Genomic DNA, 26,866 nt, shown 5'->3' on the forward strand with positions numbered 1-26,866 from the left:
AGTGGGTGGCATTCTGAGTCAGTATTGCTCCAAAGCCCTAACACAAAGGGTAATCTGCATTGCCCTGATACTGATAATATCTTTCAAATTAAATGAAAAGGGAAAATCCTGGCCTCTTATAGTTATTAAAAATGCATGGCACTTTTTATTAAAGTAAGAGTGTTAGTTGTGGTATTCTGGACAAATTCCAACTCGGTGATTATAACTTGATATCTTAAGTTTCCCCATTCTTGTAAATTTGTTTAGGGGAAAAAATCTTCAATTTCTGCTGTAAAATGTTGTGTTGTGTTGCTATTTCTGTGAAACAGTTGCTATATTTTCATACTAGAGGTTACTGTATTACGGTGGTGGATAAAGATATTACATGTCTTAACTATAGATAGCTTCTACAGTCTGTAAAGTATGTTAGAACTTTCTGGGTGAAAAGTGCTACACAAGCCTCAGTTCTCCTAACTTAGGGAAGTTCTTATGCAAGGTGCTGAAGTGAGTTATTTAGTTCTTGGGATAGAATCAAGTTTATAAAGCCAACAATGGTTGGCTTATTACCACCACTGTTTTTAAAAGGCATGTTTCTGCCTGATCCACAGTGAGTAGGGCCCTACCCAATTCACAGTCCATTTTCGTCAATTTCATGGTCATAGGATTTTAAAAATTATAAATTTCATGATTTCAGCTATTTAAATCTGAAATTTCTCGGTGTTGTAATTGTAGGGGTCCTGACCCAAAATGGATTTGTGGGTGGGGTCACAAGGTTATTGTACTGGGGCTGTGATACTGCTACCATTTGTGGAAGTAAAAAAAGGGATAAAGGGGATTTGGACGCAGACATCTTAAGTGTTCTTAGGAATAGAGCAGGAGTCAGGCTAACTCTTACTCTAATAATGCGAGACTTTAAGGCAGGGCGTGGGCAAGTGGGAAGTGAGTGGGAAAACTGTAAGAGATGCTGTTTTGACCTTGTATTAGATAAGAATGGAACACAGACTGTAGCAGGAGCTGCTGAGAAAAGTAAGATATCAGGAAGGAATATGTCTAAACAAGACATGGCTGTTGCTCATTATTGTATGCAACAAAAGGTATAAATGCTTGCCTTAATTGTTTATCTGGTGGAAGGGGGAATCCCGTGCGCACTCTCCCCCTTGCAATTGCTTGAGAATAAATTGTCTCTGACTTGTTGCAAACAACCTAAGAGTGAAGACTACGTTTTTCTTCCACACATTACTTCTGCGCTGCTGCTGGAGGCAGCGCTGCCGTGAGAGCTGGGTGGCCAGAGAGCAGTAGCTGGGAGCTCAGCTCTGAAGGCAGAGCTGCTGCCAGCAGCAGTGCATAAGTAACGATGGCATGGTATGGTATTGCCACCCTTAATTCTGCACTGCTGATCACGGGTGCTGCCTTCAGAGCTGGGTGCCTGACCAACAGCCACTGCCCTCCGGCCACCCAGCTCTGAAGGCAGCTGAGAAGTAAGGGTGGCAATACCATGACCTCCCCCTAAAATAACCTTGTGACCTCCCCCACAACCCTCTTCTGTTTGAGGAACACTGGTCTCCCGTGAAATCTGTATAGTATTGGGCAGCGGTCTCAAACACACGGCCTGTGGGCTGCATGCGGCCCACAGAGTTATTTGCTGTGACCTGCCAAGCTCCCCATGCCCTTCCCGCCTCCATGAGTTATTTTCTGCTGCCAAGGTCCCTTCACCCACCTCCCCCTTTCCCCGCCAGCGCACCGCGTCCCCGCTCCTCTGCCTACCTCCAGGCACTTCCCGCCGCCAAACAACTGTTTGGTAGCACTTAGCGCTTTCCAGGAGGGATGGGGGAGAGGCGGAGAGCCGCATGTTCAGGGGAGAAGGCGGAGAAGAGGAGGGGCAGGGGCAGGGATTTGGGGAATGGGTTAGAATAGGGGCAGGGAGGGGGCGGAGTTGGGGTGGGGACTTTGGGGAAGGGGTTGGAATGGGGGCAGGGAAGGGGTGGGAAGAGGTGGGGCGGGGTGGGGCCTCATGGAAGGGGTGGAGTAGGGCGGGGGCAGCGGGGGAGGGGTGGGAAGAGGCAGGGCCTCATGGAAGGGGTGGGGTGGGGCAGGGCCAGGGACAGTGGGGGAGAGCCAGGGGCAGTGGGGGAGGGGTGTCATTGTTGTGGCCCTCAGGCCAATATACTAGTCCTCATGTGGCCCTGGTGGTCATTTGAGTTAGAGATCCCTGGTATAGGGTAAAAGCACACAAGACTAGATTTCACGGTCTGCGACACATTTTTCATGGCAGTGAATTTCATGGCCGTGAACCTAACAATGAGTAGGTTGCCTTGGTAAACTGAAATGCAAAATAGTTAAAAAAAAAAAAAAATCCACAAACCACAGCATAACTGAATATTGGCCACTACTGTGGCTACATCCGTGCTACAAACTAGGAGCGTGATTCTCCTTGCTGATGTACACATACTTGCATTAGCTTGATAAGGGTGTGTATTCTGCATGGCTCAGCCATGCCTCCACCGCTGCTACCCATGCTACCGTGGGTATACTGCTATTTACACTCACACTGGCTTGCTAGGAGCAAGCACAATTATGCATACACGAGCAGGGGAATCACACCTCCAGCTCGTAGAGTAGACACAGCCTGAGTCTCAGTTACACTGCTAAGGCACTGTAAGCACCACTATAGAAGGAATCAAAGGAGACAGCCAGATAAAGAAAGAAAGCCACAGGAACAGTGTGCTTACTTAGAATATTTTGAAATTTGAGATTTTAAACTCCTACACAAAGAAATGTTGTATGCTTGTAACTTACCTGATATCCTCTCCATAGCAGATCGTAGTTTCATCTGTTAAAAGTTCACAAGAAAATCCAATGTTTTCAGCAGTTTCTGTAACAAACAAAGTCACACGTTAGTTCGATTCTTTAATGAATCATTATTAAGGCTGCGAGTTTGTCACGGAGATCACGTATTCTGTGATTTTCCACGGCTTCTGCAGCAGCCAGTGTGCCTGGCTCAAGGGTAGCTCAGACAGCCCCTACACCTGCAAGCACCACCCCTGCAGCTCCCATGGGCTGTGGTTCCCAGCCCACGGGAGCTGCGAAGCCAGCGCTCTGGGCGGGGGCAGTGCGCAGAGCTGCCTGGCCACGTCTCCACCTAGCAGCTGAGTCAGAGGGATATTGCCTTCTGGGGAGCCCCCCGACGCAAGCGCCGCCCAGAGCTTATCTCACCCCATCCCATGACCCAGTCCCCTGCGCCCTCCCACACCCAAACTGCTGCTGCTGGCGGGGAGGGAGAAGCGGAACCTGGTAGGGAGCCTGCTGGCCCTGACAATCCCGCCCCCCAGCACCAGTAGGGGTCCTGGGCTGTGCGCCACTGCCCCCCCCCAAACACCTGGGCTGCCCTTCCCCAGCACCTATGGGGCCCCCGGGCAGTCCTCCTGTCCCAAGTTTTATTCACGGGTATTTTTAGTAAAAGTCATGGACGTCACGGGCCATGAATTTCTGTTTACTGCCCATGACCTGGCCGTGACTTTTACTAAAAATACACAAGACTAAAAAGTAGCCTTAATTATTATAGATAGTGATTAATAGTACTCTGGGGCTTTTAAAATGACTTGAAGATTCAAGTTTCAGCACAGCAAGTTTGCGATCAGTAAACCTCAATACAGTGCTACCTTTCAACTGACTTAATTAGCCATATGTAGGATAATTGACCAATCTATGTACAAAGACTCCATCCTGTCTCAAGAAACTCTTACTTTCCAAAGAAATTTTAAGATAAAATTTCAAATGAGAAAAACACAAACAGAACAAGTAAACTGGCAGGCTCCTCATTAAACATTGAAGTAGGTACATAAATACAAAAATGTTGAATAATGGTTTAACTTAAACTAAAAGAAGAAAGTGCAACTATATCTAATGGAAAAGTCACAGTATGGTTCGATATTTCAAGGGTCTCAGTACAGTGGTTGGTATTATTAAATATGCTACAATAATTAGGTAAACAAGAGCAAGATCCCTGAAGATCATTGTATTTGTAGGTTATATTCTTCTTTACTTGCAACCTTAAAAATACAATAGTAGCTCAAAGATTATGTCATCAAATTCATTGCACCTTTAAATTAAACTAAACAACATTAATAAAGCAGTTATTAAAGACTGCACTGCTAGCACCACCTATTAAGACGGCCTGACATTTCCCATTATAAGACCTTGTTTTTAGTTGCTTTTAACTTTGTGAAAGTGTTTGGTTGGAAATTTTCCACACTGGTTGTCTGCGTCAGCCTGCCTTTTTTGTTGTTGTTTTTTTAAACCTGAGCAGGCCACCTGTTTCAGACGACAGGGCTAGGGGAAAATAATAGAGTGTGTGGTCCATGTTATATTCTTGAGAGTTTAAAAAAAAAAAAAAGTTCTAGCACCCCCAAACGTAGCCTGGGGTGGCCTTTTGCATAAGGGATATGCCTTTTGCCATCCCTGTGAATATCTGTCCAAAACAGACTCATTGAAAAAGTCAGGTTGCACATGCTCAGATACTTGCCAGAGTTTAATTTTAACAGCTAAAATCTCTAAAGATTCCATCCTAACTGAATAGGCTTCTTCCTCCCACAGCTCCTATGTGTGACAGAACTGTGCATGCACCCTCCCCACAGACTGACTAAGCATGCTACAACTTAGGGCTATCTAGGGCCTTCTTTAGTGCAGTGGTCTCCAACTTTTTTATGCCCAAGATCACTTTTTGAATCTAAGGACAAACCAGGATCTACCCCGCCGATACCCCAGGGCCCTGCCCCTGCCCCAAAGCTCAGCCCCACTTACTCCATCCCGCCCCTCTCTGTCGCTTGCTGTCCCCCACCCTCACTCACTTTCACTGGGTTGGGGTTCGGAAGGGGGTACAGGCTGTTGGCTCAGGCCAGGGGTGAAAGTAATTTAAAGGATTTACCGTCTGGAATGGGGTCGTGGCCTCAACAGGAAGAGGTGTGACCTCAACCGGAAGAGGCGATTTAAAGGCCCCAGGGCTCTGGCTGGGAGCCCCGGGGCCTTTAAATCACTCCGCTGCAGAGGCGGCTGGGAGCCCCAGGGCTCAGGGGTGAATTAAAGGGCCTGGGGCTCCGGCCGCCTCAGAGCTCCGGGCATTTTAAATCCCTGCTGGAGCGCGGCTTCCAGAGCCCCGGGGCTCTGGCTGCTGGGCTCAAGTGGGGATTTAAAGGATCCATAGCGGTAGCAGGACTCTGGCGGTGCTTTAAAGGGCCTGGAGCTCTGGCAGCGGGACTCGGATGGGGGCTGCCCGCAGTGGCCGGAGCACCGGGCCCTTTAAATCCCCGCCTGAGCCTGGCTCCGGCAGCTGGGATCCAGCAGTGCTTTAAAGGGCCCGGTGCTCCTGCCACTGCAGGGAGCCCTGGGCCCTTTAAAGCGCCGCCCAAGCCCCGCTGCCGGAGCTCCAGAGATGATTTAAAGGACCCAGGGCTCCCCACAGTGGCAGGAGCACTGGGCCCTTTAAATCACCGCTGGGGAAGCTGGTCTGGTCCGGCACTGGCTCTTGCTGGTATGCTGTACTGGACCAGACTGGCTTACTTTCACCTCTGACTGGGGTCGAGGGGTTCGCAGTGTGAGAGGGGGCCCTGGGCTGAGCTTGGGGCAGGGGGTTGGGGTGCAGGAGGGGGTGAGGGGTGCAACCTCCAAGAGGGAGTTTGGGTTGCAGGAGGGGGCTCCAGGCTGGGGCAGAGTGTTGGGGTGCAGGAGGGGATATAGGGTGCTGGCTCTGGGAGGGGGGTCAGGGCTGGGGCAGGGGGTTGGGGTGCAGGAAGGGGTACAGGACGCAGGCCCTGGGAGGGGGTCAGGGTTGGGGATTGGGATGCAGAAGGGAGTTTGGGGTGCAGGAGGGGATATGGGGTGCTGGCTCCAAGAGGGGGCTCAGGGCTGGGGTGCGGCCTCCCACCGGGCAGCACTTGCCTCCGGCAGCTCCTTGTTGGTGGTGCAGTGTAGCTGCTGCTAAGGCTGGCTCCCTGCCTACCCCAGCCCCCCACCACTCCTGGAAGGGGCCAACGTGCCGCTGCGCCCTGGGGGAGGTGGTGGGAGGTACGGGACTCCACGTGCAGCCCCTCTGTGCAAACACTGCCCATGCAGGTCTCCTGGCCAATGGGAGCTGCGGGAGCTATGCTTGCAGGCAGGAGCAGCACCTGGAGGGAGACCCCTGCCCCCCAACCCCTGCCCCCCCAACCCCAACCCAGTGCTGCGCTGGGTGCTTCCAGTAGCAGCATTGGGCAAGGGTAGGTAGGAAGCCTGCCTTAGCGGCAGCCACGCTGCACCACCGGAGATCGCGATCGACTGGGAGATTCCTCTAGGATGAGCCAGTCGATCATGATCGACCGGTTGGTGACCAGCTGGGGTGGAGCCATGCACTAGGACTTGAGAGCAGGGAGCCTGTGTCTCCTGTGCTCTCAGTGATGCCCCTGCTGGCACCAAGGCACCATAGCATAGGAAGCAGCCCAAGTTGAATGCAGAGGGGACAAAAGGTGGACCTGGGGAGAGAAAGGCAAAGATTGGAACAAGGAGACTGGTGATACTGGGACTGCTTGTGGAGAGGGGGAGACACTGGGACTCTGACAATGAGTCCAGAGACTGGGACTGGTAGGCAAGAAAAGTGGCACAAGACGCCTAAGGAGTGGAGACTGGGATGTCAAGGAGAATGGGAGTCGAACGAGGAGCCAGGAGTGGGGGGGAAAGAAAGGATAGGGACAGGTCAGAGGGGATGGGGCAAAGGATGCATCTCATTCCTCTCATCCACAAACAGGATAACTAGGCTTGACAGAATTTTTTTAAAATTTTTTTTAAAATAATTTCAATGGCTAACCTTGATTTTTATTTGTAAGCTTTTTTTAATTTTTATCTATTTAATTGTTCAGTTATGCAAAATCATGGGTTTTAATCATTTTATATTAGTTTTATAACCATTAAAACACAAACTGCCAACATCAATGTCTAAATTTTAATATTAAATCATGTTCTAAATTCTCAAGAAGCGTTTTTCTTACTTTGCTTATCTGTAAATTTCGATCATCATCAATGGAAATATTTTTTCATTGGTTTGTATAATGCAACTGACATTTCCTGGTAAAATCTGATCCTTCCAAGCTTAAGGAAAACCTACTATTATCCTCATTTACTCCGTTATAACTCAAGTAGCAGGGGTCTACGTGCTGTGCAGTGGATCTAAACTTGGTTCCAACCTTAGTGATGACTCACGTGAGTGTCAATATGATACTACATGATGGAATTTGTTTTTTTGTTTGCCTTTTTAATAACCTAGGATATTGCACCCACCCAGTCACCCAAAACCACCCTTATGAACATCAACGTTCAAAATGTCAGAAGTTAGAAAATGCCCTTGTATCAGCCTCCTTGTGCGTATGCATTAGGATAACCTCATAACATGATCACCTACTACTGTGTCCACAGAACCTCTGAACTGAGGATGGACTTGCTCTGGGGATGAGTTAGGGTTGTATAGTTAAGGAAACTCATCTGAAGAACCCCTGCTTCATTGTTGCAGAAGTTTGGAAGGTGCATAGTGAATGAGGCAGAGACTCAGAGGCAGGAAGAGTAAGGATGGTTCCATGGTTAAAGCAGGTGAACCCTGGAGAATTGGATTCTATCCCTGCCTCTACCACCAAGTTCCTGTGTGATGGTGGGCAAGTCACTTAAAGGTTTATTCTCTTTTTGCAAACCACCTTTAAGAAGAAAGTTTCCTTTTTGTCCCAGCAACTTAAAAGACAAAATTCACTTGCATGAATCAGACAGGTTTTATAACCATAGAAACAGGAGTTGTTAATGGAAATAGCTTCTGTTAAAGTCACGTCTGTCATCAACATTATTTTCCATTCAGTTACCCTTGTGATTGGGCAAGTTAATTGGTTGGTAGCCAATTGTCATTCATTAGTTTCTCATTTGGATATATAGCAAAGATTTTTCTCTAAAAATAATTCATAGGTTAAGGCCATAATGGTCATCACGTCTGACCTCCTGCACAATACAGGCCATACAATCTCACCCAATAAACTCAGCATTAAGCGGAACTTCCGTCTGAGCTATTACATATCTTTTAGAAATATATCCAGTCTTGATTTAAAGACTTCAGGTGACAAAGAATCCACCACATCCCTATGGAAGTTGTTCCAGTGATTAGTTACCCTGTTAAGAATTTGAGTTTTATTTCTAGTATGAATATGTCTAGCTTCAGCTGCCAACCATAAGCTCACATGTTTCTGCTATCATTATAGTAATGTAAATATACCTTTTTTGTCACCAGTAAGCACCCAGATTTTAATGTCCGCCTTTGCAAGTTTGGAAATTGTTTCTGGAACACCATCCTGCAGTTTGTCTTCAATAGCTGTAGCACCCAAGAGCTGGAAGTTATTGGAAACACAAGCATTTAATAAGAGAAAAATCCAGAGAGAAAACAGGTTTAGTTTGTAGCATAAAATGAAGCTACTTAGATACGGAAGAATATATTGTTGTCTCTTGTCTTATACTTAGATTGTAGGCTCATTGGGGCAGGAACCATCTTTTTGTTGTCTGTTTGTACAGCACCTAGCACAATGGGGTCCTGGTCCATGACTGGGGCTCCTAGGTACTATGATAATAATAAAACACCACCATTACAGAACTAGATGACTTTGATAGTTGTTATTATGTAGGACACCACAGGAAACATTTTCATCTGTGTATTGTATTCCTTCCCAGTTACAGATAGGATTTGTTTACAATAGTTACAACTATATAATAAATTCTCCACTTCAGATACTGAATTTTACGTTTTAAAGACATGTTTCCCACTATGTTTAAATAATGTTTTACTGAACTCACAAAGTAAAAGAGGGAATGTCAAGAGCCTAAGGTAACAGAAGTGCTTTTAAGAGGGACAGTGAACACCATGAAGTCTTGCACTATCCAATACCACTAACAAGATGGTAAAGGTAGCAGATAAGGAGTGATTAACAGGTGGTTAATATTACTAAATAGAGCATAATAGGCAGTATGAACTAAAACAAACTGCCAGCATGAAGTTTACTCAGTAAGTGGATCCTATTTATAGTCATAATTGTGCAGTTTGTTTGCAGCAAAGAGTTCCAAAGAGGCTTCATCTGAGACTTCTTAAATCCAGAAAAATTTACTGTAAAAGATTCCCACAACAATACTGTTGCAAACTGGGCTGCATGACTGAGATGGTATTCCAACACTCTGATCTATAATCAATTTTTAGAAAAGCAATCCAACATATATTGCAGGCTCAAATGGAAAATCAGCAGTTAACAGTATGATTATCCTGTAATTCACAGTTGACCAAATCATTTTAACAATAAACTTTTCCTCAGTATACTTCAGATGGCAAATTTCTACTCTCTAATTACCCCAGAGAAACTCTTGTAAAGTCAATAGCATTTGCCAATGCAATAGAGCCTGATTTGGCCCAGGGTATTGGGTTTCTTTAAAAAAAAAAAAAATCTTCACAATGACTGTGATGAGAACTTTTGTTTATTTAAATGCTATTTGCAATTTATAGTCTTGCTTCTTATGAATTGGTCTGGAATATACCCAATTAGAGTTATCTGAGTGACGTATCTTGATCAGACTGTTTGGTTCATCTAGTCTCACCCCCTGTGTCAGGCACATTAAGCAATACTCAATCCTTCAAATGAAGGCAAATTACCCCATAGCATACTAACCAGTTGCATCACACAGAGTGGAGGTAAATTTAATACTAGAAGTATTTCAGAGCTTTAAGGATGAAATAACCTTTGAACAGCTATAGCAAGGTTCCCCTTTTGCAAATTATTTGTCGTGTAGTTACCGACATAGCAGATAGCTGTTTATCTCCCAAATTTTAAAACCTGAACTTTTTTTAATACAACTTATTTCTGAGCTAGCACTACAGAGATACTAGCCGACTTTTTGGAATGGAGGAAAAACGTCCAGTGAAAGCTAAACCAAAGAAATCCATCTTCCTTCATTCCCTGAAGCTCTCTACAAGAGAGTTTTGGTAGTCTCACAAAATCTTAATTAAAATTGCACTCACAAATGTTCTAATCAAAAAGGACTATTCAGTTTCCACAATGGTCTGCTACTAATTGGACAAGAATAAAAACACATTTATAATTTAAAATATTACAACTTACAATAAGGTTTTTTTCTATTTCTTCATATACATTATCCAGGGCTTCATCACGGTTACTTGCAGCTACACTAGATTCCATGAACTTTTTATTCCATGTTTCATATTCATCATGACTAATGTCCTTGTAGCAGAGGCATAATGTCCTCAAGGTCTCATTTGCAAAAATCTATGGAAAAAGAAGAGAAATAAGCTGCATAGATTTCAATATTGGCTTAAAATTGAAGTTGAGAAGACATACTCTGACTAGTCAATCTGAAAGAACTCAGTCACTGGTTGCTACTGTACTCAGACTGTATAGTGAAAGTTGGACATTGCAGAATATCCAAAGAAGAGCTGCAGCCTGAAAGAATTCTAATCCTTCACTTCTGGTGTTAAACAGAAGATTCTATAATCATTTGGAAAAAATGTAAAACAATCAATCCAGTAATAGTACCTAGTGCAATTTATCAGTCAATCTAGGTAGGTCTAGAAAACATGCTGCAAAGTACAAGTAAAAAATAGAATGGAGCGGGAAAGTCCGAAGTGACATGCAAGTTTCTCAAATAATGAAAAACTAATTTCCATATGTACAATGCAAACATTTAAGATACAATTCCATTAAAAAGAAAAAAAAGGGAGGGGAAATCACATTATGATTTCAAACATCAGAACATCTCGTAGCAGCAAGGTAAGTTGTTTTGGCTGCTATTCAGCTTTTTTGAAAACTTTGATCTAATAGTACTATGGAGCTATATTTTTCAGAATTGTTTAGCAAAATAGAAATAAGTCAATTCAATGTAGTTGTAGGTAGCTTAGTTTTACCCATGTTAAAAATGAAATTTTAAAAAGCAAAACTTACATCTAGTGCTTCCTGTGTAATCTGTCTCTGACGATTCACTGGATGCAAACGTTCATAAATTACTGTATCAGCTCCTTTACAGTAAAGTCTAATGTTTCCACCTGGTTCTTTTACTAAATCAGAGAAGGGAAAACAAACAAACAAAAGAACCCAAAGAGCAGATGTAATAAAGGATAAATTACTGATCAGACTTTTGTGTCTTGCTATTATGTCATCAGGAAGATCTTTTTTAAAATTAGAGAACCTGAAATATTCCATCAGAGAACTGAAGGTTAAAAAACAGGTCAACCAACACACAACTTCTTTAAACAGGAAGAGACATTCAAGGCTGGTATGCCTAGAGTTAGAATTACTAAATCAAGTTTCTCTCTTATACTGGTATAAGCTCTTTGATGTGGCTCAACAGCTTAATTTTGGTTCACAAACACATCATTTCCTCCTCCAGCCCTGCTGCAAATGAACAAGGTATTGAAATTTGTAAGAACTGTGTTTTGAGAGCATTTTTTAAAAACATCAAAACACAATTTGCTCACAAGGACAGGAGAGAGAGAGACTACAGTGAAGATACATTACAGTGTGCCTGCACTCGCAATAAACTAAACTAAACCTGAATTTGATATTGTCTGATAGTCCACTACTGAAATTGTTTTAGTGAATTTAAACTTCATGTGCTATAGAAGAAACTAAGATCAAAACTAAAAAACTGTTCATTACTTTTAAGTGAGATAACACTTCAGCATGCAAACAAAACGGTTACTCCTCTCTTGTAACTGTTGTTCTTCAAGATGTGTTGCTCATATCCATTCCAATTAGAGTAAGGTTAGAAAAGCCTTCTGTGTATTTCAGTTTCATTTAAAGCAATTTAGCAGCTGGAAATACAGATTAGCCACCACCATATAACCAGCCATTTTGCCAAAGACAACCATAACAGCACAGTGTTCTACCTCCATTCTACTGGTTTAGAGAGTTTTTCTTTAGGGGTCTCTAAAAAGAAAGCTTTTTCGAGATCAGCTTACCAATAACAGACATTCGTTTTCTATCACTGTTGAAATCCAAGATAGCAAGAACATCATAAGTTCTTTCAATCCCCATCTCACTTATAGTAATAGTATTCTGTGTTCGTGAAAGAAAAACAAATCCGAAGTTTCTGGCTGCTGTTACTAAGGCTCCTTCATCTGGGGAGGCTGCTTGATAGTTGAGCTGACCTATATTAAAAGAGTGAAAAGGGAAGAAAGCCATAGTATATTTTAGTAACTGATGCCCTCGTCTAGTGTGCTGCATTTATAGAATCACAGAATCATAGACTTTAAGGTCAGAAGGGACGATTACGATGGTCTAGTCTGACCTCCTGCACAACGCAGGCCACAGAATCTCACCCATCCATTCCCGTAACAAACCCCTAACTTATGTCTGAGCTATTGAAGTCCTCAAATCGTGGTTTAAAGACTTCAAGGTGCAGAGAATCCTCCAGCAAGTGACCCTGCCCCATGCTGCACAGGAAGGAGAAAAACCTCCAGGGCCTCTTCCAATCTGCCCTGGAGGAAAATTCCTTCCCAACCCCATGTATGGCAATCAGCTAAACCCTGAACATGTGGGCAAGACTCACCAGCCAGACACCCAGGAAAGAATTCTTTGTAGTAACTCAGATCCCACTTTATCTAACATCCCATCACAGGCCATTGGGCATATCTACCGCTAATAGTTGAAGATCAATTAATTGCCAAAATTAGGCTATCCCATCATACCATCCCTTCCATAAACTTATCAAGCTTAGTCTTGAAGCTTCCCTTGGAAGGCTGTTCCAGAACTTCACTCCTCTGATGGTTAGAAACCTTCATCTAATTTCAAGTCTAAGCTTCCTGATGGCCAGTTTATATCCATTTGTTCTTGTGTCCACTTTGGTACTGAGCTTACATAATTCTTCTCCCTCCATGGTATTTATTCCTCTGATATATTTAGAGAGAGCAATCATATCTCCTCTCAGGCTTCTTTTGGCTAGGCTAAACAAGCCAAGCTCTTTGAGTCTCCTTTCATAAGACAGGTTTTCCATTCCTCAGATCATCCTAGTAGCCCTTCTCTGTACCCGTTCCAGTTTGAATTCATCCTTCTTAAACATGGGAGACTAGAACTGCACACAATATTCCAGATGAGGTCTCACCAGTACCTTGAATAACGGTAATATTCTTGGATGAAGATTATCTGGGCCCCCCAGTATAGTCCCATTAAGCTGTTCAAGTTTGGCTTCTACCTCGGATGTGGTAATATCTACCTCCATATCCTCATTTCCATTTGTCGTCCTTCCATTATCCCTAAGCCCCTCATTAGCCTCATGGACAGTTGGGACTTTAACACCCCATGCTTTGTAGCAATAAAGGGCCATATGGCGTGTTTAATAATCTACACTTTTGATTTCTCTGTATAACTCAAGACACATTTTTACTGTGGATTTAATTAAAAAAAAAAAAAAAAAAAAAAGAGTGACAGAATCTGGGAGCTCATTTAATTCCTGTCCTGGACTCCTTTCAAATAGGCAAGTCATTGAACCTCTCCTTCCTCAGCTTCTCCATCAGTAAAATGGAGATAACATAACTTGGTTACATACAAGTGATTTTTATTTGTAGAATCTTAATTTCTCATTTATTTCATTGCAGCATTTTGGAAGATAAACAGCCTCAAGACAGAAAGCCGTGGTCACATTAACCACTGGAAAAAATTAACTTTAATTAGAGAAGACCAAGAAAAACAGGCACAAAGTTACAGTGAATAAAGTCATGGATTCCAAGGCCAGAAGGGACCATTGTGATCATCTAATCTGACCTCCTATATAACACAGGCCATAGAACTTCCCCAAATTAATTCCTAGTGCAAAACTTTTAGAAAAACGTTCAATCTTGATTTTAAAATTGCCAGTGATGGTGAAATCAAACATGATCTTTGGTAAATTGCTCTTATGGTTAATTGCTCTCATTTAAAAATTGATGTCTTATTACCAGTCTGAATGTATATAGCTTCAGCTTCCAGTCATTGGATCATGTTAAAAATTTTTTTGCTAGACTGAAAAATCCATCATCAAATATTTGTTCCTCATGTCTCCACACAAGTATTTATAGACTGTAATAAAGTCACCCTTTAATCCTTCTCTTTGTTATGCTAAACAGATAGAGCTGCTTGAATCTCTCGCTCTATAAGTATGTTTGTTTACCTTTTAACCATTCTCCTGGCTCTTCTGTGAACCCTCTGCAATTTATCCACATCCTTCTTGATCTTAATCTAGTTGTTGAATTCATATAAGACCAGGACAACAGAGTGGCTGGAAAATTCAGCACTTTGTCCCCTCCTTTTGCATACAGAGTATGTTTGGACTCAGACTTTTATCCTTGATTCCACAGTTTACCACTTCTCCCCACAGCCACCCATCTGCACCCTTAACCTTTATTCATTCTTCAGATTGTAAAGCTCAACATTCCTCTTTATTCAACTTAGTCCTCTAGGGCACTGTATATATTTGTGCATATATTAGAACCATTGTGAGGGAAAAAGCACATTTACTGAAGGAGAAAAGCATCTATAGTTCCAATCATACCAGCACATAAACAAATACTTAGCTGTTTATACACCAAGTTGTCCCACTGAAGATAAACTTCAAGTGTGTGAAATTACATGTGTATGTAAAATCTGTTCTTATACCTGTGTGTTTATTTTACCCTTTATTTGGTGTTAATGCTTTTGAAACTCTGTACACCAAATACAGGTTTCCATAAAGTGAAGTGTAATACTGAGAAAATACTAGTCCTCTGTATTTTGTATTTGTAAAACTTAGATTCAGAAAATGTTTATTGAAGCAGGTATTTTATATATATTTATGTCAAAATTGTGAGAATTCAAAAGTTAAATCTGAGACTTCTTGGCACATGTAGAGATGAGCATCTTTAGCGCAAGCACTAGCCTAGAATTAATACAATAGCCAGGTGTTCTATCTCACTTGTGTGAATGATGTTAAAACTGAATCTACCATGTGTGCATTTTACACAAGCAGAATACTCACCATCAGAAGCATCCACCATTACCGTGTGGCAAATTGCAAGCAGAAAAAAGAATTGTCGAACTTCAGTCTCCTTTCCACTTCTAATTTGTTCTATCAGATAATGATCACAAAACGTGAGTTTCCCATCAGCATACATGTTCCAGCTAAAATCAACTTGCTGGATTAGGAAAAAATGAACAGAATTTGAGGTGAATGCAAGTACTTCATGCCTAGATAAAAGCCTCTCACATTACATGGGGGGCAAAAATCCCCTAAATTAGAAGATAAATAAAATCATAAACCTCAACACTTATCTCAAAGCCCCAATGTCTTCAACACATTCCTAGTGAAACAAGTCAACTCACTTACCTCTTCATGGTTTTGAAGTTGTCCAGACCCATCCCTGGATTCGCCTGTAATGGAAACAATATTGTTCTGAAATCTTAAAGGTGGGTATCTGACAATTTCAATGTCTATTGCTCAAAGTAGACAGAATACAAATTAAAGGGCATTTCAGTGTACCTGGGTTTTTATATTGGCACCCATCATTTTATAGTATACAATAGTTTACAAAATTAGTTTGGGGTTGATTAAAACATTTTGTTCAAATTTTAACTTTTCATTTTAGAATATATAATAAATTAAACCAAAAGTAGTTTAAAAATGAAAGATCAAACATGCTGTTACAAAAAGGTAAAAAAAAAAAAAAAAAAGGAACTTTTGACTTTAAACATCTTTTCCCCAAAATTTGGTTCTAAATGAATTTGTGAAAGGCAACATATTTCAGTGAAACATATTGCTTTTGACAAATCAGCATTTTCTGACAGACAGAATTTTCCTTTGGCAAAATTTCCAATCATTTCTACTCAGCATTGACTTAAATACCAGCTATAAAAATTTTTTATGCTATGGCTCTTTTAAAAATGGCTAAAAAAAACAACAGCAACAGCAACCCCCCAGCCCTGATTCTGAATAACTTTAGCAGCAATCATTTAGTCAGGAAAGTTTAACCAAAACTGGCACAACTGCACCCTGCAGGTGAAGCAAGAAGTAAAACCAGCATATCCCATGTACCAGAGCTGGCCAGAGGATGACAATTGCATTCATGACAACTTTTAAATATGTTTTTGTTCCTCACAGGAACCGAATCAGGCAGAGTTTTCATCTCAGATCACTCTGAACCAGGCAGAGTAGGATCTTGAATCTGGGTCTCCCACATCCCAGGCCACTGCCATAGCCACCAGGTTAAAGTGTCTCTCTCTCCTTCTCCCTTCTTGACGAAAAACTTAAATCAAAACAGATACATCGCCACAAAATATTTCAGCTTTTACAAAACTATCATTTTGTCAAAATATGCTATTAGCCAAAAGTGTTCCAACCAGCTTAACTAGACAGGCACAGACCACACTCATTGAGACTGGGAACCAGCATAATGGCGTGTGGTCCCTTTTTCTGCTCCCTCTGTAAAGCTCCTTCAGAAATTGTACTGCTCACCCCTCTGCCCACCAATTAGCTCCCCCGAAATGGAGAATTCTAGAGTCCAGAGTGGGTGAGTTAATGCTGATTGGATCATCATTAACATAGCCACAAAGTGTTCAGTGGGGTTAGTGTGCAAAGTGCCCATTTCCCACAGCCATCTGCCCCCATCCCTGCCCTTCTGTCTACTACACATAAGCTGGGAGTGTGGAGAATGGAACAAGGGAGAAAATGTTTTGGAAGAGGCAATCTCATGTTCATCCCTCAGAACCAGCTGGATCTCTGTCCTTGTAGAAGCAAAAAGGTACCATACCCTTTATATTTTGGGGGTTGAGAATGTCAGAATTCTCACAGCGGAACACACTTGTGTCACTGAACTGCATTAACAAATAAGTACTTAATATAGTGGGCATGCAACAGTTAAGATTGAAAAACAGTTGTCAGTAGAGAGGCGTAATAGTTAGCAATGACCCAGACTTGCAGGGATGGTGTCCCTAGCCTCTGTTTGCCAGAAGCTGGGAATGGGTGACAAGGGATGGATCACTTGATCATTACCTGTTGTGTTCATTCCCTCTGGGGCATCTGGCATTGGCCACTGTCGGAAGAAAGGATACTGGGCTAGATGGACCTTTGGTCTGACCCAGTATGGCTGTTCTTGTGTTCTTATGTACTTACCATATGTTTGTCCATTTATGCAGCATTTTTTGAATGCCATGATGTTCTGTGTAAGCGTTCCTGTCTTATCCGAGAATATGTAGTGGATTTGTCCAAGCTGTTCATTCAGAGTGGTGGTTCGGGCCTTAGCAGGTGTATCCTTTTCAGGGTAATACATTTGCAGATCCCAGTTTATAAAATAGCTTTGGCCCAAACGAATCACTTCAACACTAATTGAGTAAAACACAACAGCAAGATCATACCATTAACAGGTTGCTATACATTAAAATGCAAAGACATTATATAGATCTATTGAGTTCTGAATGAATTTTCAAGGACACCAATAGAGCAAATAAACCCATGTTATCAGATGTGTTAATATTTAGAAACTATATAAAGGAGCTAAAAGAAAAGGAGTACTTGGGGCCCCTTAGAGACTAACAAATTTTAGTCTCTAAGGTGCCCCAAGTACTCCTTTTCTTTTTGCGAATACAGACTAACACGGCTGCTACTCTGAAACCTGTCATAAAGGAACTAGTTTATTTCCAAAAACTCACCCAGGATACAAGCTACTCAAAACAATCAATTCAAAGTGCACAGCTCAGTTTAACAGCCTAGTACGAGTCAGATAAGAGACCCCAAATGGACCATGTCAAAGGTGATCCCATATTGCCACCACTGGAGAAAAAAAAACTGTATTCAGTAGTAACATTTAAATACAAAGTAGACATCATCTTGGGGGCTAACTGAATACTAGACTGACATACAAAACTCAAAGTACTTTTCAGTAAAACATGAAGTGTGAGCCAGTTCTCGGTCTTAAAAAAGCTGAACGTAGAACATATGAAAAAATTCAACATAGGGCCTAATCCTGTAAGCAGCTTCTTCCATACAGTTTGTTAATAGGACTGTACAGAATTAGCTACACACAGAAGTAAATTCTTTCAGGATCTGGCCTATCGCTGTACGTTGTTTGAATATTGAAGAAGCGATTTGTTTATGTTTGAAATTTACCACCACACAATATTTAATTTATTAAAGAGGCCAAGTGTTTTTAACATTAATTTTGCATCTTTCAGTCAAGATTTGTACATCCTAGTGACACACAGTATGGCTCACCTTCCTTTGAAAATATCCATAAGAGGAAAAGAACAATCATCATCTTTTTGGGAACAGGGGGATTGGAGGAAACCTTATCAAATGGAAATACAGTTAATTTTACTCCAGACCCACCACATTTTCAAGTTTGTTTTTAAAGAGATTTAGTTACCTCACATAGAGAGAAATGGGAACCATGGTGTTAAGAACAATGATGTAGCCCCAAAAATTAAGGAAGCCACGGTACGGAGGGCTGTAGTCTTCACCATCATAGAGGTACCAAGAAGTATTGCCAATCTGCTGCTCCCAGTAAGTGTGTCCAATAGCAAGGCCAGCTGACAGGAGGATCAATACAACAAAGATCTAGAACATAAAGTGCCAAGAGTGTTCTTTGTAAATCAATGGCCTTATTTGCTAGGCTGGATTCCCAACCTTGACCTCTATGAAGATTCTCATGAGACATATTCTTAGTAGTTATTCAATAAAAGGAAAAACAGATCTACTAGGGCAACCTTTCCCTTGAAAATTCCGTTTTAAAAAAAAAAAGGACATTTGTCAAGATGATAATAATTACAAGGACACTACGTCCTTACCTATGACAGATTTTTCCCGAAATTGACCTGTGTTTGAATTGAAGAAGCTTTTACAGTCTAATTTTCACATTTTACTATATGCAGATAGCTTGATTGTTGTACTTTAATTCAGTTTGGAAACAAAACTAGCAGCATCGAAGTGCCTGGGGGCCAATTTTTTTTTGGTTTTAGTTCAAGTCTAACTTAGCCCAAGTTTATAACATTGCAGGTGAAATGTTTAAATTAATTTTAAAATAAAAAATGAGCATTTTTTAAAAACAACATTCAATGAAAGTTTGTTTACTCACTTTGTAATTGTTTTCCTTTATAATAAGGCCTCAACCTTACTTGCTGTTCCAGAAAGGCAGGTCTATCACTGACATAAAGCCCACTGACTTCATTGAGTGTATAACCACAAAGTGGGATCCACCCATGTGGAACTTGCAAGGTTAGTGCCTAAATTTGGGCCTGAACATACCTGATAGCATGTCGCACTATGGATAATGATAACTGAAACTAGGCACAACAGGACAACATTCACAACTATACAGCATGAACTCCAAAAATATAATAGAGTAAAAAAACCCAATCAAAATCTGTTACCGTGTAAACCATGTAGTTCATGAGAGAGTCAATTTTAGTCCTTTTAAATCTGGTCTTTCCGCTGTTTTTCATTATTTTTGTGTCTCCTCCTAAAAAAACCCAAACAAACAAAATTAATAAAAATAAAAAGACAGACATCAAGTGTGGATATCATTTCATAAAAAAGTGTACTAGATCTTGTAAGTTTGCAGACATAGGGTCTGATCCTGTAGAGTGCCGAGTGCTGTCAAGTCAGGACTCTGATACAGGAAACAACTGGAATTGAAGATTTTGCACCTTTTAAACGTGGGGTGTTCAGGGATCTATCCTTCACACAAGAGCTTCAGTTGAAGTTAATGGAAGTGCCTATGCTGGACAGCTCTGGGACACAGCTTTTACCCAGTGACCTTGCTGTACTTATTTCATATACTTCTATTTGTTATATAAATACCTGCAAATATGACCACTCCATGGCAGAAGTCTGTATTCCTGATTTTACAGCCACGCAACAAAATTTTATCAGCATCCAATGGATAAGTCCTGCTTCTCCAGAATAATGTTCCTGTAAACTTATCTAGTCGATTATTGGGTTCTTCGCATTCAATAAAACCTAATAAAAATATTAAAATTAAATAAATGTAATGATCAATACCAATTGATGTGTTATGAAATACTATACAGGATTTTACTTTAGTCCTTTTACAGGAACAGCATTGGATTCTGTTACAAAAAGTAAAGCATTTAAAAGCAAAAGTTCTGAATGAAACATTTGTTTGAAAATTTGAGTGCAGATATTCAACGCTATATTGCCAAAAATGTTGAATATGGTGAATCCATTGGTATTTTACTTTTAAGTTCATCTGCAGACTACAAATACACAGTATACAGCAGAACTATTTTCTTGCTACAAGTGGCATATTCTATTCAGCCCTCAGTTAAGCAGACTTTCAGCCAATATCTTTACTTTAGTATTTCCTTAACAGTGAAGGTGGTCAACATGGGAGAGGAATGTAGGTTTCTCTCTTACTGGATCTCTTACACTCCAGACTGAGGCTATTATTCAGTATTTGATGCTATTTTGCTTTTGAGACTTAAGTGGCAAGGACCCAACAAGAAAAATACATTGCCATGCTGATAACACGCATGTGGTAAAGATATTCTTCCAAATTTGAATCTTTTGGCCTTTTTCCCTTGTTTGCAAGCTACATGAACAATGTTGAGATCTCTGAAGATTTTTTTGGTAACCTTTTGGCCTAAAGCTTTTAATTAGACATTGTAGCTTATTATAGAGTCAAGGTAGGTGAGGTAATAACTTTGATAGGATCAACTTCTGTTGGTGAGAGAAACAAGGGGCAGGTCTACACTTAACACACTGCATCAGCACAGCTGCCACTGTAGCGCTTCAGTGAAGATGCTCTACACCAACAGGAGAGAGCTCTCCTGTCAGCACAGTTAATTCACCTCCCTGAGAGGCTGTAGCTATGTTGATAGGAGAAGCTCTCTCGCTGACATAGCACTGTCTACACTGGGGGTTAGGTCGGTATAACTATATCGTTATGGGGTATGGATTTTTTACACCCCTGAGTGACATAGTTATACTGATGTAAGTCTGTAGTGTAGACCAGACCAACCTTTTGAGTCACACACAGCTCTTCTTCAGGTCTGGGAAAGGTACTCCCAGCATCACAGCAAAATGCAATGTGGAACAGATTGTTTAGCATAAGTAGTTAGCACATACTGTAAGTTGGCCCATCAAGAGGTTGGCATATTGGGGAGCCATCTTGGTACCCATTGCTGTTCCCATGGTTTGAGCAAAGTGTTTGTTGTTGAATGTAAAATTGTTATGGGTGAGGATGGAAAGGATGAGTTTGGCAATGTGTTTGGGGTATATATCTTTTTGTCCTAGGTCTGCAGAAATGTTAATGGACCACTCTGCCTTGAATGGTCCATTGCAATATGTGATGATTACTTATGCTAAACAAGCTGTTCCACGTTGCATTTTGCTGTGACAGTGGGAGTACCTTTTCCAGACCTGAAGAAGTGCTCTGTGTGGCTTGAAAGCTTGTCTTTCTCACCAATACAAGTTGGTCCAAAGACTGTGTTACCTCATTCACCTCGTCTCTCTAATATCTTGGGACCGACATGGCTACAACTACAATTCATATATTTTAATTTATTGTCGGTCTTGTGGACTTTGTTACTTTTATTACTATTGTGTAAGTTATGATTGGTCACTTCATGTCATGTGGTATTTCTGCTTCCATCTGAAAATGGAATTCAGCTCGTCTTGAAATTTTGGATTCTGATATGTTTATGAACACAAAAATTTCTGTTTCTACAAATGTAAGTGAACAAAAAATATGACTGATTGAATATTGCAATCTGAACTTTATCCAGATTGTGAGAATTTTTAGCATTTTTTATCCATATTTGCTGTAAATTTGTTTGAATTTTTTTCTTTGAAGTATAAAGTATAGGATTGCTAGAGAATTTTAGTAAAGAAATACAGTTCTATCTCAGGTCCCAACAGGAGGGAATGTGAAATTTTAAAAATAAAATGCACTTTGTGTTTGCACAGTTAAAATTATGTTTAATATTAAGAGGAATAGAAACTACTCTACAGGTTCCCAATATAAAACATTTGTTTTTTCACAGAAAACATAGGAATGGAAATGCTAGTTTAGGATCTCCTTTCTCTCCACTCATCAACATACCTCAGAATGTCCATGATCCAAAATCTAGTCTTTCAGATTGTATTGCTGAGCAAAATACAATTTTCAATCAAACCAGTTACTTGTACTGCACACTGGCATAAAAATAGAACCACATACATATTACCGACAGCCCAGTCTGAGCTCTACATTTTGTTTAACTGTAAGTTATTCAAGCTACATTTGAGCAACTGTAATGAGAATAAAGTGTTTGCACAAACCATCAAATTCTGCCATTGCACTTTCTTCTTGGAGATATCTGTCTGTTATCTCAAGTGACATTTTGAACTTTAAGTTAGTTTCACTAAAAGAAAAAAAAATGATGTTACTAAAATCTGGAAAAAGGAGGAAAATTTGAAGTAACACAAACACACACACATACATATGCAGCTATTATCTGTGCACACCCACTTTGAGAAAATGGTAAAATAGCACATTTGCAAACATTACATGAGTGCATTTGAAATTCCCACGAATTGCACAAGTAATTCTAACAAGAAAGCTTGCTCATTTCTGTCCATAATGGAACTACTGATTGACTTACGTTCACTGTAAATAAGGAAATGTGAGCCAAGAACCTCGCAGTGCCAACTGGCAAGGGGGTGCAGAGCGATTATAGGACTCTTCCGAGTCTGATATGTACTTTCTAGTTCACCAAAGAATGTCACTCGAGGTCTCAAATGAAAGCTGGTGTTGCTCTGGTCATAATAGCATTGTGAAATGTATGTACAGGTACTATGTAAGGAGTGAGTATATACTCAAAATATATTCTTAAAATCTGTATCAAGGTGCTGGTCATCAGCAAAGGTGAAAAATAGGTTTTCTGTCAGACATTAGATGTTTATCTGTAGGTTTATAAATAAATTGAGAATGGTCTTGTTCACAAAGGGTCTCCTATGATTACTCTGAATGGAATGCAAAGGAAGGATCATGAGGACTTCAGAAAGAAACTAACAGGAAGAGAAAAGCAGCAGGTAGGAGGAAACCCTATCTGGAGGTGTACATCAAAGGTTTGCTTGAGTGTACCTGGGGGAACAGGGGAGTTCCCTGGGTACCGTTCACTGAGGAAGTAAAAGGACAGTGATTTTGTTTCATGAAAGAGGGGTCTCAAGCAGGCTTAGCTGAAAACACTGGGTGAGATAGAATCATAGAATATCAGGGTTGGAAGGGACCCCAGAAGGTCATCTAGTCCAACCCCCTGCTCAAAGCAGGACCAATTCCCAGTTAAATCATCCCAGCCAGGGCTTTGTCAAGCCTGACCTTAAAAACCTCTAAGGAAGGAGATTCTACCACCTCCCTAGGTAACGCATTCCAGTGTTTCACCACCCTCTTAGTGAAAAAGTTTTTCCTAATATCCAATCTAAACCTCCCCCACTGCAACTTGAGACCATTACTCCTCGTTCTGTCATCTGCTACCATTGAGAACAGTCTAGAGCCATCCTCTTTGGAACCCCCTTTCAGGTAGTTGAAAGCAGCTATCAAATCCCCCCTCATTCTTCTCTTCTGCAGGCTAAACAATCCCAGCTCCCTCAGCCTCTCCTCATAACTCATGTGTTCCAGTCCCCTAATCATTTTTGTTGCCCTTCGCTGGACTCTCTCCAATTTATCCACATCCTTCTTGAAGTGTGGGGCCCAAAACTGGACACAGTACTCCAGATGAGGCCTCACCAATGTCGAATAGAGGGGAACGATCATGTCCCTCGATCTGCTCGCTATGCCCCTACTTATACATCCCAAAATGCCATTGGCCTTCTTGGCAACAAGGGCACACTGCTGACTCATATCCAGCTTCTCGTCCACTGTCACCCCTAGGTCCTTTTCCGCAGAACTGCTGCCTAGCCATTCGGTCCCTAGTCTGTAGCGGTGCATTGGGTTCTTCCGTCCTAAGTGCAGGACTCTGCACTTGTCCTTGTTGAACCTCATCAGATTTCTTTTGGCCCAATCCTCCAATTTGTCTAGGTCCTTCTGTATCCTATCCCTCCCCTCCAGCGTATCTACCACTCCTCCCAGTTTAGTATCATCCACAAATTTGCTGAGAGTGCAATCCACACCATCCTCCAGATCATTTATGAAGATATTGAACAAAACCGGCCCCAGGACCGACCCTTGGGGCACTCCACTTGATACCGGCTGCCAACTAGACATGGAGCCATTGATCACTACCCGTTGAGCCCGACAATCTAGCCAGCTTTCTATCCACCTTGTAGTGCATTCATCCAGCCCATACTTCCTTAACTTGCTGACAAGAATACTGTGGGAGACCGTGTCAAAAGCTTTGCTAAAGTCAAGAAACAATACATCCACTGCTTTCCCTTCATCCACAGAACCAGTAATCTCATCATAAAAGGCGATTAGATTAGTCAGGCATGACCTTCCCTTGGTGAATCCATGCTGGCTGTTCCTGATCACTTTCCTCTCATGCAAGTGCTATAAGAGATAAACTTATTTGGACAAGAAAGTAAATTGTTAGTTAAGTTTAGTCTCTAGAAAGCACATTAAGATTTTTTTATATGTACCCATTTGTTTCCAGTATTCTTACTCACTATCACTTCAATCTTTATTAAATAACAGATATATTCATTTGGAAAACAAGAATAAATGTAAGTGCTGTGGTTTGGAGCAAAGTGCTGGTCCCGAGCTGAATCTGACAAGCTAGTGTATACTGTTTCCTTGGAAATAGCAGGCCTGGTAATCCTGTGAGTGTTTAGTGGATAAGGGGCTGGGGATGCTGCAGGCAAAGCTCCGTGTATTCCGGGCTGGTGGGTGCCTGTCGTTACCCAGGCGGAAAAAGCAAGATTTGCTGCTGCCAGGGGCTGCTGGTTCCAGGGAGCTGATCCACGGCAGGCGCAGACAAAACTGCTTCATGATAAAGGCATGTAATGGTCACATGCCTCACAACCCTGGGTACCTCGGGGCGGCAACACAGTAAAAATAACCCAGTTATACACTACTTGTAGAAAAATAGACCCAAAGTGGGAAAGCTTTGACAAAATCTTCAACTCTTATTTACATTTCTCAATGGAATAATTTAAAGACAGAACAAACACCTCAGAGTTCAAACAAGGAGAGTCTCAAATGGTGCAATATTCACTTCAGCCACAACGAACACCAGGATGTGCCTTGTTGCTTTGTGATTTCTCACCTCAGAGGCACTGTCAGCACAAAGTGCTGTTTCCAAATAAGTGGATTAGGTTACATCTGTGCATGTACTATTATCTCTTGATATTACAAAATAAAATTCAGAAAAATTGGTTTTAGTTTATTATAACCCTGTATTAATAGTATTTCATCGCCAAAAGGAAAAAAGTGGAAAGGCACTGTGTAAAAAAAGCTTTTTACACATTGTTTCTTCCCCTACCTCATTCATTTTACAAGGGTTCAAGAGATTATCTTTAGACTCATATTAAAAGCAGCAACTAGTGATTTGTAAATTTCCATTTTTAGAGGTTCCCTGAATGTCTCTTTTTCCAGTACATTTCACAAGATCAGTGCAGCTGTAATTTTCCACATTGTTTGCCTATGGCTGCTCAGCTTTTAACTGCTGTTGTTGGGGGTCGGGTGGGGGATGGGATGGGACGTTAATACGATGCCAAATGGTAAAGTTAGTGGGATGGACATAAATGCTTAAAGCCACTGCTTTCCTGATGCAGTAGTTAAGCTTGAGAAAGCTGTTGTAAATAAAGCAGAACCTAAAATTAAACAACTGACCAAATTAAGAGCTCTAGTGAAAAAGAGCAAAACACACACTGACTGCAATGTCTTGTAATCCAAACGGACTCTATACATGATTTTATAGAGTTGTAATGTAGGGAATAAACATGTGGCCCTCAAGATCAATAGAAATTGTGTGGCTAAATCACTGCCAGATGAAAAAATTTACTCCAGCATATCGCACGAGAGATCCATTTTATGCAGAGTCCAGGTCACCTGCACTTCATAAAAGCCATTCATTTTAGAGAGAGTACAAATTAAAATATTTATGAAACAACAACAAAACTCCCACAAATTAATTACTTTAAAATTTGCCAGGTCTAATCACCAGGGTATCCTTCCCCTGAAAGTAGTGAATTTAAAGAATTTCACTACTTTGGAATAATATCTCTGCAACACACACTTCTGCCCTTTCACCATTAAACCAAAAATGACATGTAAGAAATCCCGTAAAAAGAGCCTTACCCATCTAGTTCAGCTGTCTCTACATAACAAAGGCTGTTAGGTTCCGAGCTGGACAGCAGCAGAATATCAGCCTAGTCAAAACAGTACAGTAAATAAATGAAAGCCAAACAACATTGCACCAGAGACAAACTCCATACAAATAAAGAATTTATTTAAAAAAAAAATGAGGCCATTCACTTACAGGAACAAAAGCATTTTTCTTCAGACGAATGACATCTCCAACTTGAATATCTTTCCATTTTGCAGTTTTGAACCTAAGTGTCAAATATTTTTTAAGATTAGTAGGATTCATTTTGGATAGGATAGACATAAATTATACATCATCTTGAAGTGTATGGCATCTTCCCTAGCAGACTTCCTCACTGTCACAGTAGAAGAGCCTTATATCTCAGGAGAGAAACATTCCTTATTCAATCAGTTCCTGATGACTGAAATTCTTAAGAACTGCAATGCAGGCAAGCTTCATCATTTAACACACATGAATATTTCCGCCTCTTTCCCCAAAACTCACGCTTGACACAGACTCAGTGCTGGGGTTTTTTTGTTTTTATGAGACTGTTCTTTCAAACTACAAGGGATTGGATGTAGACAATTAACTTT

At 41.2% G+C, this 26,866-nt stretch overlaps 1 protein-coding gene across 1 annotated transcript in view; it reads right to left on the reverse strand.

Annotated features, from left to right (window-relative positions):
• Positions 1–26,866, reverse strand: part of ATP8B1 (ATPase phospholipid transporting 8B1) — a 145,069-nt gene that overhangs the window by 39,585 nt on the left and 78,618 nt on the right. The window contains exons 7-20 of the mRNA XM_073343620.2: positions 26,448–26,520; positions 26,267–26,337; positions 22,312–22,394; positions 19,831–19,989; positions 19,401–19,489; positions 18,398–18,588; positions 17,149–17,357; positions 15,367–15,410; positions 15,019–15,175; positions 11,990–12,178; positions 10,974–11,086; positions 10,137–10,301; positions 8,255–8,366; positions 2,776–2,851 (exon numbers count right to left, since the gene is read on the reverse strand). Coding sequence (XP_073199721.1) covers positions 2,776–2,851; positions 8,255–8,366; positions 10,137–10,301; positions 10,974–11,086; positions 11,990–12,178; positions 15,019–15,175; positions 15,367–15,410; positions 17,149–17,357; positions 18,398–18,588; positions 19,401–19,489; positions 19,831–19,989; positions 22,312–22,394; positions 26,267–26,337; positions 26,448–26,520 — 1,731 coding nt within the window. The remainder of the gene's footprint in view (positions 1–2,775; positions 2,852–8,254; positions 8,367–10,136; positions 10,302–10,973; positions 11,087–11,989; positions 12,179–15,018; positions 15,176–15,366; positions 15,411–17,148; positions 17,358–18,397; positions 18,589–19,400; positions 19,490–19,830; positions 19,990–22,311; positions 22,395–26,266; positions 26,338–26,447; positions 26,521–26,866) is intronic.

Source organism: Lepidochelys kempii, chromosome 5 (assembly GCF_965140285.1).
Source record: "Lepidochelys kempii isolate rLepKem1 chromosome 5, rLepKem1.hap1, whole genome shotgun sequence".
In the NCBI taxonomy this organism is placed as follows: domain Eukaryota; kingdom Metazoa; phylum Chordata; order Testudines; family Cheloniidae; genus Lepidochelys; species Lepidochelys kempii.